The 19,819-nt window shown below is 32.9% G+C and overlaps 3 protein-coding genes, 1 non-coding gene and 1 pseudogene across 4 annotated transcripts; 3 read left to right on the forward strand and 2 right to left on the reverse strand.

The window, feature by feature from the left end:
* LOC109344891 (transcription factor bHLH139-like) lies at positions 3,001-4,530 on the forward strand. Its single transcript, XM_019583616.1, has 5 exons — positions 3,001-3,589; positions 3,695-3,964; positions 4,070-4,135; positions 4,226-4,291; positions 4,388-4,530. The coding sequence occupies exons 1-5, from the start codon at positions 3,080-3,082 to the stop codon at positions 4,478-4,480; spliced, it is 1,005 nt and encodes a 334-aa protein (XP_019439161.1). The 5' UTR covers positions 3,001-3,079; the 3' UTR covers positions 4,481-4,530.
* On the forward strand, positions 7,719-9,835 carry LOC109344892 (transcription factor bHLH85-like). Its single transcript, XM_019583617.1, has 5 exons — positions 7,719-8,334; positions 8,494-8,763; positions 8,910-8,975; positions 9,404-9,469; positions 9,566-9,835. The coding sequence occupies exons 1-5, from the start codon at positions 7,807-7,809 to the stop codon at positions 9,662-9,664; spliced, it is 1,029 nt and encodes a 342-aa protein (XP_019439162.1). The 5' UTR covers positions 7,719-7,806; the 3' UTR covers positions 9,665-9,835.
* LOC109346419 (vacuolar-sorting receptor 1-like) lies at positions 10,909-16,079 on the reverse strand. The gene is made up of 12 exons (XM_019585967.1): positions 15,530-16,079; positions 13,956-14,648; positions 13,781-13,869; positions 13,608-13,677; positions 13,446-13,529; positions 13,269-13,345; positions 13,058-13,139; positions 12,767-12,849; positions 12,560-12,626; positions 11,722-11,850; positions 11,515-11,627; positions 10,909-11,240 (listed from the first exon to the last, which is right to left on the reverse strand). The coding sequence occupies exons 1-12, from the start codon at positions 15,834-15,836 to the stop codon at positions 11,142-11,144; spliced, it is 1,893 nt and encodes a 630-aa protein (XP_019441512.1). The 5' UTR covers positions 15,837-16,079; the 3' UTR covers positions 10,909-11,141.
* On the forward strand, positions 17,694-19,004 carry LOC109344754 (annotated as a pseudogene).
* Positions 19,264-19,337, reverse strand: TRNAN-GUU. Its single transcript has one exon. It is a non-coding gene; the product is annotated as a tRNA-Asn (tRNA).

Raw genomic sequence — 19,819 nt, forward strand, 5'->3', positions numbered from 1 at the left:
ACTAAATAATCCTAAATATTCTCGGTCATACAGTTTTGGTTGGTTGGCGGATTCTATTCCCTTGTATATCTAAGTAGGTGTTAGCTGGGTAATATAAAATGCAACGTGTATTTGTTAACAGTAGATTTTGTGGAATTGAAACTTAGAGGAATATAATCTTCGTTGAGAGCCGGGAAATGTTTTATTTATTTATTGGTTGATATTTTAAATATGAAATTTATTCATACTATAATAGGACAAAACTAATTTCAAACTTAAGAGTTTGGTTCCGAGGGCTGAATGATGTACTATACAAAATTTCTAATTTGTTTTTGGTAGAACCCATTTTTAAACGTATATAAATATGGTTTCTAATGATTTTAAAAAGAATTTAATATTTATACAACATAAAATTTATTACATAATTGATGCATTATTGATAAATGTGAACGAATATATGAATGATAATCATTATTTTATGTTTGGAACCGTGACATCTTTGGGCTTTTTTACTTGGAGAAAAATACATTGGACAAGCTGTACTTTTACGCGTAAACTCGAGCGTAGAATCCGGAAGCATCATTGGCGGGACAGACATATTCATTCCGCACGTACTAATTCTTCTTCTTCATTTTATCTATGTCGGGTGTTACAGAGTGTGCCTTATTTTTATATTATGCTGCGTGTTGCATTCTTAGATAATTCATTAATCTTGGAAAATTATAAGTTAAAAGCGTAGGGAATGAATACTATCAATCTGTCTTTCTCTTTATTAATTACATGAATTCATTGAATATGAGTACTACTTATATTTTTAATGTTTTTATTTTTTGATTAATAAAGTTTTCATTCTAATAAAAAAGAAAAGGTAGGAAATGCTATTTTGATTTCTAAAGTGAAGACAAATTATCAACGATGATGACAATCCTCAACACACATACTACACTTGAAGTCGACTTCACCAGTTAAATTTCATTCTGTCATCTAATAAAAATATACACGAAATCTATTTTTTGATAAGCTTTACCCATCTTAATAAAAACAAAAACTGATCATTTGCTTTCTGTCACCATTGGTTGAATTAACTACTTACTTGTTACTATTGGCCTAAAATAACTTACGTCAATAATACAACTTTATTTCTTTACAGGTTTTTAGAATTGCATTGAGCATCAAGTGATCAAGGGATTTCACCAGTATCAACTAAACTGAGATGTTAAGGCAACAATAAGAAAGATACAATACAATAAAACAAATCTACCTAACTAGTACTGCTAACCCGAAGTCTCAAATGCTACGATACATGTACCAAAAGAAAGTGCTTCATTACTTGTAAGTTACAAAAACTTTGATCACATCTTATTGAGGTCCCATTTCCCAAATGTTTGTTATCTTCCTCTGATATCTTTTATATTTAAGTTTAATTCAATATTGTGAAACCCAAGCCAGACGACAAACTGGAACATTTTTTGTATTAGGTTTAAACGGTTAAACCGTTTGGTCTGATCGAATGATTTTATATATAATTAATAATTTTTATCTTTAAATATATAATTATATACAAATGTGAACTTTTATATAATTAACAATCATGATTACATTGAAGTAACATTTTTCATTTTTTGTTGGACTAGAGAAAAAACAAAATATTAGAGTAATGTTTCATTTTTTTAATTTTTAAGTGAACTGTCTGGTTTATTTCCTGTGTTAATCTGATTTAACCGGGTTTAACACGGTCGGACCAAAATTCCCCTGTTCAAAGTGGTCCAACCATCACTCAATTAAAACTGCAAACCAGAGCCGTTTTCAAGTCCGGTCAATGGTCAAAACTGGTCAAACCGTCCAGTACGGTCCGATTCTCATAACGCTGTTTAACTAATTTTGACACATATTAAGGAAATTAATTAAATGACAAATAATTTTTTTGATTTAATAAAAAAACATACAAATAATTACAATTATTATTTAATATATGATATATGTGAAATTATTTATTAAAAGTGGTATTCAAAACTGTAAGATTATTAATTTTGCTTATATTTGAAAAAAAAATATATCTTGACATTTCTCTTGTTTATAATTAAGACCATATGCAATATTCATTTTTAATCCCTAAAAATGTTAAAATCGGTGTGTTTTTGTTGTAGTATCTAAAACACACTTTTTATGAGAACAAAGAATAAAATTAAAATAGAAACAATATGAAACAAACATCTTATAATTTATCTAAAAAATGTATAACTTGTTTTAAACAAAGGGGTATTGCCGTAGTGGTTGTAACTTGTAGTTGTCCCATGCCCTTAAAAAACTTCTGAAATATTTGAGTTTACAAGAGGTTTATCCCTAAAAATATTAGAAGAAAAACTATTAAAAACTGTCAAGCAGCCCTTCAAACATATTTTTTTAATAGTTGAAATGTAAGATGCTTTGATATGAAGCAGAACTATAGAATGTTAATTGGTGAGTGAGTTAGTTACATAGAATGCTGATTGGTTGAATATATAGTTCCATCTCAGTAAAACAGAATATCTAGTTGAAGGAACTTGATAGGTTTCTAATTAACTCCACAGAAATTCAGTTGGCAGATAACACTGTCTTTGTCATATACATTTTAAACAAGTATTAAGAATGTTTGACAGTGTCATTGTCATTTGTTCTGTCTAACACAAATCATTTTTATATGATCATATTTTGGGACCACCCCACGTCTCAAAAATAAAAAATGACAGTCCTCTGATCTCATGTACCAAGTCTCTCCCTTTCAGCAATAATTAACCAACGCTTCTTATTGGGGAATTTTAAGTCCACTCAATGATGAATACTATTTTAATGCATATCAACTTATTACTGGTCCCACCCAGGGACTAGTGCCAATAAATTTTATAGTATATCGGTATTATAAGTACATTTTGTATATGGTGCTTTCCAATCACAAAGGAGATATTTTTCTATACTTGAATCCAAACCCTATTTGGCATTACCTTAGGTATTGTTAGGTATAAATATACTTGTACTTTTCCAATCATTGAAACAAACCTAAGCTTCTTATCTTACTTAGTAGAAGAGTACCCTTCCCTCTAACAAATTTTTTTCTTAAAAAATGGAATCCACTCAGATGATTTCTGAAGAATGGTGCTCTCTTAGTGGACTAAACATAGCTGAAGAAGCTGATTTCATGACTCAGTTGCTTGGTGGAAATTCCACCTTAGGGCCAGACCATGAATCCCCAGACACCAATAACACCAATTCATATTTTCCTTCAAATGTTGCAAATACTAATTTCTTCTATTTCTCCCAAGGGGGGAGTAGCTCCAGTGCTGATAGTGGAAATATCTTTTCCACTACAAGTAGTGGAACTTGCTCCTTTGATCCAACATCAAACTTTGACTCCATGCCGATGGATATTTGCTTGGGAGATTCCAACTTTAGTCCACATATTCTTCAATGGAATGATAACTTAAGCCAACAGATAAATGCACTAAGCAGTGATGAAGAGCCAGGTTTAGATCAAGGGAAACCTGTTCTTAATGACTACAATTTTCATGCAGAAGAGGATAAAAACAGAAACCTGGTGAACTCAGAAAAAAGATCAAGGAGGTCAATAGAGGAGGTAGATAGAACAATACAAAGTTAAAACTTCGTTACTTGCTAGCTAGTGCTAATTTTATTTATATATTTCCTTAGGTAGGGTTCTGATAATGATTTAATTATGCAGGTATCAGAAAACATGATGAATGCCAAATCAAGGAAGATTCCAAAATCTGCTTCTATGAGCAGCTTCAATGAGGAGGATAGAATTAGTATTGGACTCCAAAGGCAAGGTTCTAGAAGCTGCGTTTCAGAAGGTGATTCTGATCCTTCTTTGGAGATAAATGGAGGGGAATCTCCAAGTCTGAGCCCAAAAGATCCCACACCTCCCAATTGTAATAGAAAATCAAGATCTACCACCTCTCCTGCCACTGATCCACAGACCCTTTATGCAAGAGTAAGTCCCCTTTGAAGGTCATTTTTTTCAAACTCAATTAATTATTATCATTGTATTATCAGTCTAGTCCTTGCATCTAAAGATTTTACCTCTTGAATTGTGCAGAAGAGAAGAGAAAGAATAAATGAAAGGTTGAGAATACTGCAAAGTCTTGTCCCTAATGGAACTAAGGTAGCTTCCCTCAATGACAATTGAATTATTACTAAACAGTTGGTTAATGTGCTTAAAAAGTCTAAAGCTTTCTTTCTTGGTGAATTTTAGGTGGATATTAGCACCATGCTTGAGGAAGCTGTCCAATATGTGAAGTTTTTACAGCATCAAATTAAGGTAACAATTTGAGAAAATACCTTAGTCTACATCTAAATTGATAATTTATTGGTTTAAAAAAAAGTGATTAATTCATTGTTTAATTTAATGTAACAGCTTCTGAGCTCTGATGACCTATGGATGTATGCTCCAATTGCTTACAATGGAGTCAACATTGGACTAGACTTTATTACAACCAAAGGACTATAGTCTATAGTATGTGGCAAAGTAATTAAAAAACATTAGCCCACATTATGTTATGTGTATTAGTTCCTTATCCTAAAAGGGTGAGAAGATACCTTTGGTAGTATAAAAAAAACATTATGTTATGTGTACACAATTGTGAGGGTTGAGTCCCTTCTATAAGCACTCACCTTCCTTATACTATCCCCTATGGGGATCCCTTCACTTAAGGCCCCATCACTGGGTAGGGTCTCCCTGGACTAAAATAAAAACAGTCTACATCAATTTATTGGCATAGACTGTCATTTTATCACGTTTTTGTTGGGTTCACTTGTATACCTGCTGAAATGTGGCCGGCATTTATCAATAAAACATGCCCAGTTTGGTGGCTCTTTATGAGAAAAATTGGCAGCACCTTACTGTACTAATCCTCAGTTCATAAAAGAGAAGGAAAGATAAGGAAATCAAGTAAAAAATTTAATAAAGGGGCGGAGAACAAATTAAGTAATTGCAATGGAAAATGGTCTTATTGTTCCAAAATATGTTTTAAAACATGTCCCAAACCAATAATAAAGAAGAAAAAACATAAAAAAATAATGAATATTTAATTTTTTTTAATTAATATAATAAATTTTTATTGATTTGAAACATATTTTAAGATAATATATTATTGTCCGATTACAGTAATAAGATATTAAGATACCCAATCAATCATTAAACATTAGCTGCCTAGCCTAAAGTCCTAAACAACTCAACCAATGACTCCAATAAAACATGAAAGTCCAACTATTGGAGATGCTCCAATTATTTAGCCAATCAGTGGTTTTGTTATCTTTCATAATAATTAGTCACCCCATTCCATTTCTTTTCATGTTATATGGTTTAAGAAATATAAAAATCTGATAGAATTAGACTATTATAACCCTAATTAAATCAGCATTAGAAACTATGTGAAAGAAAAAAATAAAGAAATAAGTGGTGAAAAGGTAAGTAATAAATAAAGGGCATAGTTGGGAAATAAATTGTAAATGTATATTAGATTTTTAAAACATCAAAATAATATATGAAAAAACATGAAAGCAAGAAAACATCAAAAAAATACCTCGTGAAATGAGAGAATAATTATGAGTCTGTACAATGGACAGATTATGTCCAGAATTGTATTGTTTTAATTCTCTTTTTTAATCTTAGGTTTAGTTTTGTGGGATTCTTCAACTGATTTCTCATAGCTAATTGTTATGTCGTGTTCCAGTAGTGATAAGTATTAAAATTTCATAGAAGATGTATATAAAAATGTGACCAGTTTGTTAATGTAATTGGGATAAAATTTATTCATTTTAAAACTTTAGGAAAATAATATTCATTCGATTATGTGAATATTGAACCAAAATGTGAATATTAAACATTATTTCAATTTTCCCTTTTTTATTTGTCCTAATCAATGATTGAATCCAATGTTACGGTACCCTCGCTAATTTCACTCAGGTATCCTAACGAAAGTGATAATATGTAAAGAAAATGACAAATGTGCCGAAATGAGCCACATACCTATACTATACCATGCATGTTCCTAGTATTTGTGTCATTCATACACTTGGCCACAAGTATAAACTGAACAAATATACACAAATATATTTAAAAAGCGACAAACTACAACTTGTACGTTAAAATCTAATGCTCATAAGATAAAATTTTGATGTTGATTTAAATGATTGAGTATAAGGATCTCATTGGTTTGGATGGATGCAACAAAATAAATGTAGATATCTTGTCTTTAAGATTTAGTGTTTCATTGTGTATTAGTCCTATAAAAAATATTAACTAGATAAGAAAAAAATCATAAAAATAAAAAAGAAAAAAAATAATTTATTACTTGTTGTAATATAATTGGCTTGGGACACATAGATATAAATTTTTTGGGATATGTGTTCTAACAAAAATATAAAATCAACTATGTCACCAAGAATATATTGCAGTCCATTCCATTGCCATAACTGCTCACAAGTCAGAATTTGATAAACTTTTTTGAAGATTTATTTCTAACCTACTACTGCATATCTGGATTATGGCCTTGATTTACCAACTCAACATTAACATATAAAATGCCTAGGCTAATCTCTGAAGCAGAAGAATCAGTTATGATACCCATCCACGTATGTCTGAAAATCTAAACTGAAACCTTAGTTGAAATCTTAAAGAGAATGTGGTAGGTTTATAGCAGCTCTTAAGGGAACAAAATCCAGTTAGCAGATAATCCTGTCTAGCTAGTTTTCAAACCAGTTTTAGAATGTAAAGACTCATCACCACGTTCTCATTTCTAATGTCATTATCATGTTGTCTAACTCCAGCACACATTTTTTATAATATAAATATATAGTATTCATACAGAATCAACCCCACGTCTATCTCACAATTAACAATTGTATTTCTCTTAAGAAATACTTAAATATTGTGCTTCTCTCTCACCTTGGGGGATATTTCAGAGTTCAGACCTTAGGGTAATCTGTATGATTGTTAATACATAATACTAATAATATTTTATTGTGAACTAAGTACTTGAGCGTGGTCCTCTTGAGTTATAGGTGGTCCAATCAACGACTTGTGCATATTAATATAGGGTTGAGATCCTCTTATCATTATATAAGGGTTTGTTTGGAGTTGAATTTTGGAGGGGAAGGAAGGGAAATGGAAGGTTTGGGAGCCATGAAATACACTTGTGATATGACTTTCAAGCCTTCACTTTCCCTCCAAAATCCAACTCCCAACCAAGCCCTAAGGATCCAGTATTTGACAAAAATCATCACAAATGGAGAAAACAAAATTTTAGGGGTCAGATTTCTATTTATTTTTTAACTAAAAAACTTTAAAAAATACAATATCTCTGTAGTACTGAAAAATAATCTAATTCATTGATCATAGTGATATTAGGACTTTGTCCTCAGGTAATTATTGGCAATTATGATTTGAGAATTTTTAATAAAATAAATACTTATTTTAATCTTTGTTTTCATTTTAATCCATCAAAAAAAATGAAAAACTCAAAATAGTTCCAAATTTTAATTGTATCAAATTAGTTCATAATATGTGTTATAAAATATGCTAAAAGTACAAGTTTGATTATCATTTATAAATTTTGGAGACCATTTTAGATTTTTCAATTTTCGAGAGACCGTAATGAGTATTTACTTGTTTTATATATCACTTAATTCAATCCACTGTGTTATATTTGTTTGTACCTGTTGGGCATAAATAGACTTTTGATCTCATTTCTCATCCAAGCATTGAAACAAAGTGAACCTTCTCTACAATAATAAGAAGACCTTGTTTCTCTAATAAGCTTCCAAAGAAAGAAAATGGAGCCTGTTGAAGAATGGAGTTCCCTAAGTGGATTGTACACAGCTGATGAAGCTGACTTTATGAGCCAATTGCTTGATAACTACTCAGTTCCAGGGCAGATATATGAAAATTTCAACATGGAAATTCCATGTGCATCATTGCATGGCCATGAATCAACAATAGTGAATGTTACAGGCATTAATAAAAGTTCACATTTTTCTGAAAATGCTGCCAATGCTAATGTTTTGCATAATAGTAATATATTGCCCAGTATAAGTGGTAGCAGCTGCTACTTGAATGATCCATTAAGCAACACTCGGTATGTGCCTATTGGAACCTCCTTTGTGGATGACAAACTCAGCCCTTATAGCTATCAAGAGAATGAGAACCAATATATAAATGAAAATATTGAAGACTTAGGTGTTGCTGACAAGAGTTTGCAGGCTCACAAGGACTGTGAAGAAGCACTAGTTTCTGAACCAGCAGAAGAGGATATAACCTGCAATCTAGAGAACTCCAGAATAAGATCTAGGAGATCGGTCGAGGTAGAATAAGACTAATCATTTTCTTTTATATTTTTCGAATAAAGTCGTAAACCAGTTGCTATTGAAATTTCCAGCTCCTAGTGATAGGCATTTTCTTTTCCTGCAGTTTTTATGATAATGTGTTTGATTTGGTGTGATTTGATCATTTTGATTTTGTAGGCTCATAAGAACAAGAGAAATGTTAAACCAAGGAAGAAACAGAAAACTTCTTCTGCAAGCAACACTGAAGAGGATACAAATGCTGGTATTCAATGGCTGAGCTTGAGCAATTGCTGCTCAGAGGATGATTCCAATGCTTCTCAGGAGATAAATGGAGAAGGGTCTTCAAGCTTGAGCTTGAGCCCGAAAGATTTGAAACATGTCAAGATAAATGGAAAATCAAGGTGTAGTAGAGGCTCTGCTACTGATCCACAAAGTATTTATGCAAGAGTATGTGCTTTGCCAAGTGCATTTCATTCAAATACCCATTTTTCCTTAGTCCATACTAATAATACTATTATCTTTTGTTGTTGTCAATGTACTGTAATATGTGAGAGGATTAGATCTCAAGAGATTTTTTATTTATCATTGTGCAGAGAAGAAGAGAAAGGATAAATGAAAGGTTGAAAATTTTACAAACTCTAGTCCCCAATGGAACAAAGGTAACTTTCTCAATGACAATCCATATATATATTGGGGTTGGGTGAAACTTAGAGCTCCTTCGGCAATTTTTTCTTAACTAAATCACTTTGACAATCATATGATTATGATTAATGGGAAAGATCTACTTAGTCCTGGAGTAAATTAAAAAAATCTTCTTTACATCTTAGCCATTTATTCTAAGAAATTTAATGATTCATATTATTTGAATTATTCAGTAGATTTAAACTATTAGATTTTTAAAGAATGATTGACTAAAATATGGAATAAGTTTTTTTAATTTACATCCCTCTCATGATAATTTGGTTGAATTTTTACTAAAAACCTTTATCTAAAAAAACTCAAATTTGCTAAAAAATGTTTTGGAAACTGACCTTTATAAGGTTAACCAAACAAAAGGCGGCTAAATTGTAAAGTTTGGTTATTGAAGGTGGATATCAGCACTATGCTTGAAGAAGCTGTGGTATATGTGAAGTTTTTACAGCTCCAAATTAAGGTAAGTTGGTGATCCTCCTTAGTCCTTAATAAATATTTCCTATATTATAGCTTGAGAAAGATTGTAACTGATACATGTTTTGCCACAACTTATCAGCTTCTTAGCTCTGATGATCTATGGATGTACGCTCCAATTGCTTACAATGGAATGAACATTGGACTAGACCTGAATCTTACCCCGACCAAACAACCATAGGATACAAATAATAATAGCAATGAAAGAGGATGCAGCAATTAAGACCTTGGGGTTCCATTTTGTCAATTTTTTATGTTTATTTTGTATTCATGAGTATTTATTAACTGGTTGTTAAGTATGTGACTATTAATCAAGCGCACCTTGTGTATTTTTTTAACTATCTCTATCTCACAATCATACATTTGTTCTGAGAATGGAAATCAGTGATGACATTTTGGCATGGCTAGCTCATTTTCTGTACTCAAATCAGGGTGAGCTAGTCATGCTAAAAAGTCATCACTCTGTCTATGCTTTAAGATTAGTCCGATGTGAATCTATGCCATGTTTACAAGTCTCCTAACCGGTCGCGGATCCTTGAGTGAGCCAATTGATTTCCACCTCCACATTCATGCTGTAAGCTTTCGGCGGATGCAGCATTGCTTCCCAGATGGTGAAACCAGCTTGGGAGCTATCCTTCATGATGAAGACGGTTCAATCAAATTAGCTACTTCTTTACTCGTGAACCAGAAACTGGATCTTTTAATCGCTTTGGGGATGGTACTCAGGTGGGAGCTCAAGACCATTATTGAAATTGGTGCAAATTATGTCATTGCCAACTCTGATTATCATGTCCTTTGTGATTCTTTGAATAAGACCAGGATGCATTATAAATTGGAAAATATTCTCTTAGATTGTAAGATGTTGGTTAATAGCTTCACTGAATTTGCTTTGTGTCATGCACCAAGAGTACTCAATATTCCTGCTCATTTGTTTTAGCTTCTAAAGCTATGTGGTACCAAACAGGTTTTTGGAGTGGACAGCAGCTTCTGCTGATTTATCAATAAATTGAAGTTGATTCTCCCTTAAAACGTTGATCTTGACCCTAAAAGAAGAAGAAAAGAAATGGATACAATTCTCAATTTCTCATATTCAAAGGAATGCAATTTCATGCGCCTCCACAAATAAAACGACCTCTCTAGGTTAGTTTACAGGCAAATTTGTCTTACAATCATAGGTGTAGAACAAAACGTGGCATTTACAGAAATCCTAGAATATATATAGTGTGTAAAGAATAGAAGCAGAAGGAGAGAAAAAATCTGAAACTTGTGATTTTATTTCTTAAATGTTATGAGAGCCCTTTCATGTATGCAACTTGCTACATTCCATTAAATTGTGCATATGATACAGTCCATTAAATTCAAAGTTCAGATCATTTTCTAAACAGTGCCAGAGCCACACAATCATGAGGGTGTGAACATACACACCCTGAAAAAAATTGTACATATTACCCTTATAGTTAATATTCGTTGTATCTCAGGTTTTATAAAATTGCATCTGTGTCACTTCTTTTTCTTATTCTAATACATTTTAAACCATTTACTGTAACTTGGGGTCCTGGATCCGGATTCTAAACAGCTCAAATAGGTTCAGGTAAGGAACACCCAGCCATGCTTCATATCATAAATGATTATGCCATGAGAATGGCAACTTTGTCCTTTCATGCTCTTTCTTCATTGACCTGATTTACAACTCCTTCTTGGCTGTCCAAGGGTATATACTGTGCCATGATGGCTCTGATTTCAGAATCCATGTATGACTGCATAACAAACAAAAATACCAGTAAATTGTTAAAAAATCACTTGCTTCTTTACAGAGGCCAAAAGTAATGAATGAAAAAATGCTGGCTCGGCAAGCTAGCTCATCGTTTCTGTTAAATATGTTATGTTCTCATATTTCGGTTTCCAATATGGTCTCAGCTGATACAGAATTTCATGGATCTCATAGCAGTATCATGCCACAACGTTATCTGAGTTTAGAATTAAAGACATCATCCAATAAAATCAAAGGTGAGAGAATGAGACAAAGCTTACCCTTATTCTATAATTGTACACAAGGTATGCCCCGCCAGCAGCCATGACCAAACCAACTAAAAGGACCCAAAAAGCAGCCCAAGCAGATTTTCCCTGCGGACTGGCAGTTTTACCTGCAAAATACCAACCAAGAAGGGGATACGGAAACAAGCATAATCAAACATAATGCAATTGTAAGAAGAAAATGTCAAAGCATATTTAACTCACTTATGCAAGTGTCATGGTCCTTGATATACAGAAGATCCCTGCTACAACTGCAGTTATAGCTGCCCCAAGTATTCTTGCAGCTACACTCAGGGCACTGACAAGCTTTCTTCTCTTTGCATTCATCAATGTCTGCGAGCATGAAGCAGAAAGATTTCAACCCCGGATATCATTTTTAGTTACGATGAAAACATTCCCAGTTATTATGAAGTTTACAATGTCAAATCAAAGGAGTAAAAAGACTGAAGACTATACGATAACCTCAATGGTGAGGTGAAGTTAAAACATGGTTTATCCAAGTAAATTTTACATTGAAGTTTTAAGATTTCTATTGCTCTCATATCTCGATTGGTTAGAAAAATGGTGTAGAAAAAAAAAACATGACAAGGATGTGTTATATGATGGAAGGAGAGGGAGGAATTAGATTCAGGTTTCAGTATTAGAGTCAATTTGCGAGTTGGGTTTTGGAGGGGAAGAGAGAGAAGGGGGAAGCTTGAGAACTATGAAATACACTTAAACAACTCACAAACAGCCCCTTATGTGCTAGTGCAGTCATAGTAATAGCAAGCAAAGTGCCAAACCCCAGTTTAGAGTGTTGAATAGCAGTTTCATCCTCAAACTACATGTTTGGCAAAATTTCAGTCAGGTTGTGATCAAACTTTAAACAGGATTTTGGTCTCAAACAATGGTCTGATGGGTGTAAAAAAAGTTGTTTTTCTGATGGGCCACAAACCATGGTGAACATTGTACTCACCTTACTGTTATAGATAACATCAAAATACAACAAGGAGTCACTACGTGGAAAAAAGTCAAATAAAAAAACAGTATAAGCATATTTCACCTTCACAACTTTTGACACCATCTCCTTTAAACCCTGGAGGACACTGGCATTTAACCTTTCCATTATCCTGTTTATGAAGCAATGATAATTTATATCAAAATTCAGCATCCATTATGGATTTACAAACCAATAGAGCTTCAACCATTAAAGATTTGAAGGAGATAAAACAAGCAGAGTGGAGTGTCACGTATCTTAGTCACTACTCACCAAGCAAGCAGTAAATGCATGTCCATTTCGGGCTTCATGCCAGCAACCTCCATTGTTTATCTTGCACCGTCCAGAACCGCTAGCTGCAAACCCAGAAAAAACTAGATGATTAAAACAATAGATACAAATTTTAAAAACTAATATGTTCTAAAACTAAATAATCATCACGCTCTCTTACGCGAAGCACTAAGTTTCCTTTTCTTTTTCTTCAATTACAAGTAAAATGCAGAGTTAGATAAAGTTCTAATAGTGTTTAAGCAAAACAGAAAAGTATTTTTGTTGCATTTTAACCTTCACAAGTTTTATAACCATCTCCTTTGAATTGCACACCATCTATCAGGGGGCATTTACACACTCGCCCACGGAATGTATCCTGAAATATATTCACATGTGTAAATAGGAATGTAGAAAACTGGAATCCACACTCGATTATTATATAGTTAATTTCACTAGAATATAAGGAAAAATCTCTTCTAAAATGAGAAAATGGCGGTATAAATACCTTGCATGCTGTTATGTTAGCTGCTTTATCCTGCCAACAACCACCGTTGTTATCCAAGCACTCATTTGTCTCCACATCTGACAAGATAAGTTTGCCATTCAAAACTAATCAGGTCCAGAACTGACAAGTAAACCAAAACATGTTCTTCAAATATTAAAGAAGAAAGTAAGCATTTACCGCTGCTCAAACAAACAGCTGGTTCAGTAGTTTCTTCAAACCCAGAACAAATGGCTTTTAAAACAGAACCCTTCTCCAGTTTTCCTGGGAAAAAACTTAAAAAAAAGTAAGAATTGGAAATCCATATCACTACCAATCAGAGAAGAAGAGTACAGTACCAACCTCGATACTGTCGATTATTGACAACAAGAGTGGGCAATATGGTAACATCACCTCGTGCTCCCTTCCCAACCTACAAAAAGTAGTTTGTTAAACGTTAGCACGTAACAAATTAACAATCTTACACAATCAGCTCAATGATAACATAAACTGAACAAAATTATAAAGGCTGGTACTTGGGCGTTTTGCTCTTCTTTCAATAAGGGATTTTCAGAATCAGCATTTGGATCTCCCATGCACTTTTCAATCTTTTTAAGATCAAGACCTGCAGATAGACTCATATTTCAAAATCATTATTGAGCACTGAATAAAACATAATAATTTATTAATAAGCAATAATGATTCACTCACCAAGTGAATTAATGACAGCATCTGCGCATTCCTTGTTGTACTTTTTCTCCTTCATTGGGCATCTAATTTGAAAATCAGTGACATAGTCCCACCACACCGAAGGCTTTTTGGTTTCATTTGCCACCTTGAAAACACATAGCTGCCTTAAATTTTCAATAACCACATCTTTTCCATCATAACCAGAGCTAAAGTCCTTCTCAGGATCCGGAGCACAATATCTTCCGTGATTTATGCACTGGGACTTGCACTGTTTGCTTGATGTGAATGCATGAGGACAGTACCAAGTTATGTAATGAGGTGTAAACTGAGTGTAACCACCTTTCTCTAATACTTGTGCTGAGCTCTTAAAATCCTTCACGAATCTCATCAACATATCACATTTAACTCCACACTCATCATTGCTGTTGGTCCACAACTCATACTCTACACGATCATCTGGGTGGGGGACAGCCTCTCTCCAATCAAGATTTATGTTGACCATATCCCCACCATTAATGGCACTCTTCAACTTTTCACCAAAACGTTTTTCAATGAGGGCTGATGGTATTGTTATGTTCTCTATATATTTTGCATTTGATCCATCCTCTTTAGGTGTGTCCATAGTTATTAACTTTTCTTTTCTATCATCTGCAAGAAGAACAGCAGAAGCTCCAGCTTTCTGGGCATTCCAGACTTTCAAAGCAAAAAAGCAATCTGCAAGGAACACATGAAAAAAATACTAAGAATACACCCAAGAGAACATTTTAAGACTTGGTCAGACATAGGTATAGCATGATACTTGAATCCTGACCTGGGCGCACATGTAAAACAGAAGCGACAACAACGGTCAAAGCATTTTTCCCACTAGGTGGGGTCAACTACGTGGATCAAGCCTAGGGCTTCTATTGTCTTTTTGACACTTGACATTGACAGTACCATATTAAGTGTGATTTACCCTCCAAGCCTCCTTTCCTCAGTAGGTGTCTCTCCAACATGCCCTCTAATATACTAATTCTAAATTTTATCTTTTCTTGTATGTCCACACATCCCACACAAGGGCATGAAAAAGCAAACCACAAATTTAAATTCATAGGTATGCAACTATCAAGTTAAACCTAAAGAACCACATAATCAATCCATTCAAAACAAACTAAGGGCGACAACTGTTTTCCACCTAACAAAAAAGGGATTAAACATCTGGAATCTGATGAGTTCATCCAAATTAATTAGCATATAACTCTTTGAAAACAAAATAATCAAGTTACATTAAGAATCCAATCCCAGCTAAACTGAGAACTGTGTACATGGGTGAACAAGAAGAGAAAAGTCACAGCATTAACCCAAGCAGACATGAACATGCAACAGCAAGACACTGAAACTAGTCAACTACACTGACAAAAGCAACCAACTTTAGCTAACAACAATCAACTAAGTGATAAAAAAAATCTACAACAGAACAAAATAAGCTACAAAATCTTATAATCAAACTAATTAAATCGTTAAAAGGCTACCTAAAAAATCAAAAACCCAAAAAGCAAAAACCAACTAAACCCCAAAATCAAACATAACATTGGTGGAATCAAAAGAAACCTTACGTCCACGATCGAGCAAAACGATGGTGGGAAGAGCACCAGGCTTGGATTTGAATGAAATCCCATACTCATCGAACTCCTTGCAACCCCTTTGATTATCCTTTGGGAACACCACATTGCCCGTCATGCTACCTCCGTATTGGGGTATCCCAAAGTTCCCAATCGCGCTGTCATAATTTCCCTTGATTTTCTCCGGCGACGTCACCGACAAGCTATTTTTCTCCACCATGAATTTCGCCATTGACGAAAGCGCAAAGGAAAGCAATATAAACCCTAGGAATAAACAGAAGGAAGGTCCCCGAAGCTTCATTTTGGGAATGGGAAGTGAGTTTTCCGAATTCAAAATTGGGTTCGCTTCAGAAATCAATTCTTAGAACGATGAGCGATAAAAATTACACCTTTATTCTCAGTTTCTGCTAAAAAAATAAAAGGATAGTGTTGAAGTTGCTGTTATGGAAAATTGAAATGGTGGGAGGTTATGTTATGATACTTAGTTTTGTTTGTTAGAAACTGAGAAATGAGTCTCTCGTAGTCTTTAGACTTTGGAAACGCAAAGAAAAACCCTCGCTTTCTTTCTCATTAAACACGTGTTTCATTTGCTATACATATATAATAAGATTATGATAGATTTGACTTTTATTATAAAAGTATTATTTATTTTTTATATAAGCAAAAGTATTTTTTAACTTATGGTTAAAACTTAAAAATCAATCTTTTTTAATATTTGGAATACTCTCTCAATAAATATCGCTCACATAAATTAAATAAATGATATTTTGGTCTATATGAAGGTTTAATATACCTTTACATTACTAAACAAATGTTTTATTGATTTTTTAAAGTATTAGATTAAAATATGTAAAATTATAAATTGAAAAAATTAATTTATTTATTTGAATATATTATATAGATAACAAACTTTTCATAAAAATGATAAACCCAATAAGGGGAAATCGAAACATATAATAAGTTTCTAAATTAATGTGACAAAACACTACTCTTCTTAAATCTTTATTTTTTGACATGGAAAAGTTAGTTGGTTACTTGTTAAATAGTATTAAGTACAATAAAATACTAAGGAAAGATTCGTGCTTTGCTTCCTAACCCTCTAGGCTAATATCATTTTAAATTTATTCTGCTTAGAATATCTAAACTTAATTATTTGAACAAAATAGGGTTAATTAGTGGATATAAAAATAATTTGATGTTAACATACTATTAAATTTAGTGCTTTTTATTTCTCCTTCAAGATCATATCTAGTGAAAATATTATAAAGGAAATATCAAATTCCTAAGTAGTATTATCATAATAATATTTTTATATAAATCCAGCAATCATAATATTTCTTCTCACTTGTATCATACACCATATTATTTATTAATTTTGGCATTTTATATCTTTATTAATGCAGTTAACTTTAGAAAATCTACTATGAAATTTTGTAACATTTTTTGCTTTATAAAGAAAAGGGCTAAGCAACCAAAAGAAAAGTAACAAGACTTTCAGCAAATGACGTTCTCCACGCAATACCATCTGACAAGGACTCCTCCATGACCCACATAGACAGATCCTAGGAGGACACAACATTTTGCTACTTAATATAATAACAAAGAGAAGAACAACATAAATTATATAAATGGCACTAATCACATGGTCCACAAAATCAATGGTCACTATAGTAACATAGATGTTGTCGGAATGTTCTTTATTAAAAAATCTTTGTCGGGACACATGTAAAGAATTTCAGAATAAGAAAATGAGAGCTGTCCTACCTACCAAGTAGTATCAGTAATTAATTTATAGTTTAAAGGGGGATTATTAATTTATAGTTCACAGTTTTTTGGTTAAAAATATTGAAATTAAACTTTTTTTCCATACATGCATTTAATTAATCTGCATTACTATTTCCTAAATGCATTTGAATAAATAGCCTCTAGATATGATCATGCCGAGAAAATAACATCAAGACAAAGAAATGGAATATTCAATACATAAATTGCGTAGTTCCTTTTTGTTTTTTAGTTGCATTGTAGTGTAGGCTTGTCTTGTAGCTCCTTTTTCTTAAATAGAAGTAGTTGCACCCTGCAAAAATAAAGACATATGTTTCTAACATATATTTTCCCCATGTTCTTGGCTGCTGGGTATTAGATATATAGTGGATAAAATATGTTTGCTGTAGGAATTTTGGAAATTGTAGATGAGGCCTTGGTATAGAATTACATAGTCCTAATGAATTGGGCTTCTTTGATGACCCAAACTCATTTCCATTTGCAAACCTTGTGCCATCTGATGTATGCACTAAAAACAATCAGCAACTGGCCCTAGATGCTACTCAAACTACAAAGCAAGGAATAATTTTGCTGAAAAAATAGTAGGCCACTCCGGGAGCACATTTGTTGTCCCACAAAGGTATATTACTCTAGATGTTATTGTTTATGATTAGTTGAAAAAATATATTTAAATTAAAATTTTAATAATTAAATATTTTTTTGACCAATAACGAACAGTAACACATGTAATGATTTTACACATGTCTATTTTATCCAAAACTAGCATAAAAAACTGGCCGTGATTGGGCCTAATGCCAGTGCCACTACATTTATGATTACACCAGCTCCTTACAAGTTACAAGGACGTTAAAAGTACATTTATTCTGTAAGTTATGCATCTGGTTGTAGTAATGTTAAATGCGGTAATCAGAACCTTATTGCAGCATCAGCTAAGGTTGCAGCTACTACTGATGCAGTTGTGGTGGTTGTGTTAAAATTCTACATTCATTTTTTAGACTTTATTAGGGAACAATATTTGTCCCACGAAATTTGTCACAAACTTATGCAATGGATTTTAATTTATCAAATGAATTAAATACTCAAAAGCTAATAGTGAGAATCCATAACAGACACACTTTGCAAAAAATAAATTTATCCTAGCCTACTACATGGTTGTCTCTACAATTATTTTAGACAATAACTGTGAAGTGCTAATTGTTAGGTGGTAGGTCTCCTATTACATTGTATCCACAATCATATGCTTATCAAAGTGCCAATGATAGACATGAACATGAGAACCAAAAGCAGTAGAAATTTCCCTCTACAGGTTTTACAATGGGAAATTCCTCTATAAATTTGGTCATGGACTAAGTCACTAAGCTACTCCACATTCTCAGTATATAGCATCTGCTCCCTCCACCATACTGATCCAAAACACATCCATACATAACAATATCTTTTTACCCAACTCAGCTATGAGCCACATAACTTCAATCAATCTCTGAAGGTCAAGTAATTAATATTTCCATCATAAGTTGCATGAACTTGACATTTTTGCTTGTGATTGGTGTGAAGAACAATGGACTTCTTGAATCTTGATGGATCACATGTGGTACTAGTGTTTTGGCAGCCACCAACTTCAGACTTGGTAACTGAGGTTCCAATAAGACAATTGATAAGATTTGAAAGAGCACAAGTTAAGGTGTAGAGTTCATATCTGAGTGAAATTCTGCCAACAGCTACAACTACAATCAAGCATCATGTGGTAGGAAAATAACCTTGTTTCTGCTAATGTTGAGTTCGATCATGGTATATATATGTACAACTGGGAGGGTGCTCTGATGACTGTTTCTGATACTAATAATGCATATCACTATATATATAATATATTTATGGAAAATGGAAAACAAACTGATGATAACATTGGAAATCTGCATAGAAGGAACTGAGGAAAAACTTATAAAAACCGCTAGAGGAAGGGGTTGAACCTTCGACCTTGTGGTTAACAGCCACACGCTCTAACCAACTGAGCTACTCCAGCTTTGAATTTTCCTCTGCAAATTTTGTTTTATATTAAATAACATAAATTACAATTTTGTTTTGTGCACGTGGATTCAATCATAATCGTTTTAATGGATATTTTATAGGACTATAGGGATTAGACAACGAAATCATATACTCATATATTAGTAAAATATTTTTAAGAAAAAAACGTTAAGGAAGCCTTAATATTATTTTCATAACGGTATTTAATTATTTGATTGGTTGCATTTAATAGACAAATGTATGTAACTCTTTCTGGCTAATTGAAAAATTAATTTGATATTATAATATGCTCTTTTGCTTAAGTTTCATATTATTTTTAATCTTTTTTATGCAAGAAGTCACATTCTTGACTATCTGATTTTCAAATATTATCGCATTCCTAGTGTTGAACAATTTCGTTATTTTAATCATCATCATGATGTTTTGTTATTTGTATCGTTGACTCCAGCATTGTCAAATAAATCCTTGTGTAAGTGG

Source organism: Lupinus angustifolius, chromosome LG04, assembly GCF_001865875.1.
Source record: "Lupinus angustifolius cultivar Tanjil chromosome LG04, LupAngTanjil_v1.0, whole genome shotgun sequence".
Taxonomy (NCBI): domain Eukaryota; kingdom Viridiplantae; phylum Streptophyta; class Magnoliopsida; order Fabales; family Fabaceae; genus Lupinus; species Lupinus angustifolius.

Excerpts from the sequence above, each read along its gene's own strand:
- LOC109344891 (XM_019583616.1), top strand. The coding sequence starts at position 3,080 with ATGGAATCCACTCAGATGATTTCTGAAGAATGGTGCTCTCTTAGTGGA. Across the intron at positions 3,590-3,694 it reads CAAGGAGGTCAATAGAGGAG|GTATCAGAAAACATGATGAA; the intron begins GTAGATAGAACA and ends TTAATTATGCAG. Across the intron at positions 4,292-4,387 it reads TTTTACAGCATCAAATTAAG|CTTCTGAGCTCTGATGACCT; the intron begins GTAACAATTTGA and ends TTAATGTAACAG.
- LOC109344892 (XM_019583617.1), top strand. The coding sequence starts at position 7,807 with ATGGAGCCTGTTGAAGAATGGAGTTCCCTAAGTGGATTGTACACAGCT. Across the intron at positions 8,976-9,403 it reads TAGTCCCCAATGGAACAAAG|GTGGATATCAGCACTATGCT; the intron begins GTAACTTTCTCA and ends TGGTTATTGAAG. Across the intron at positions 9,470-9,565 it reads TTTTACAGCTCCAAATTAAG|CTTCTTAGCTCTGATGATCT; the intron begins GTAAGTTGGTGA and ends ACAACTTATCAG.
- LOC109346419 (XM_019585967.1), bottom strand. The coding sequence starts at position 15,836 with ATGAAGCTTCGGGGACCTTCCTTCTGTTTATTCCTAGGGTTTATATTG. Across the intron at positions 13,140-13,268 it reads CTAACATAACAGCATGCAAG|GATACATTCCGTGGGCGAGT; the intron begins GTATTTATACCG and ends AATATATTTCAG. Across the intron at positions 11,241-11,514 it reads TGTACAATTATAGAATAAGG|TCATACATGGATTCTGAAAT; the intron begins GTAAGCTTTGTC and ends TTTGTTATGCAG.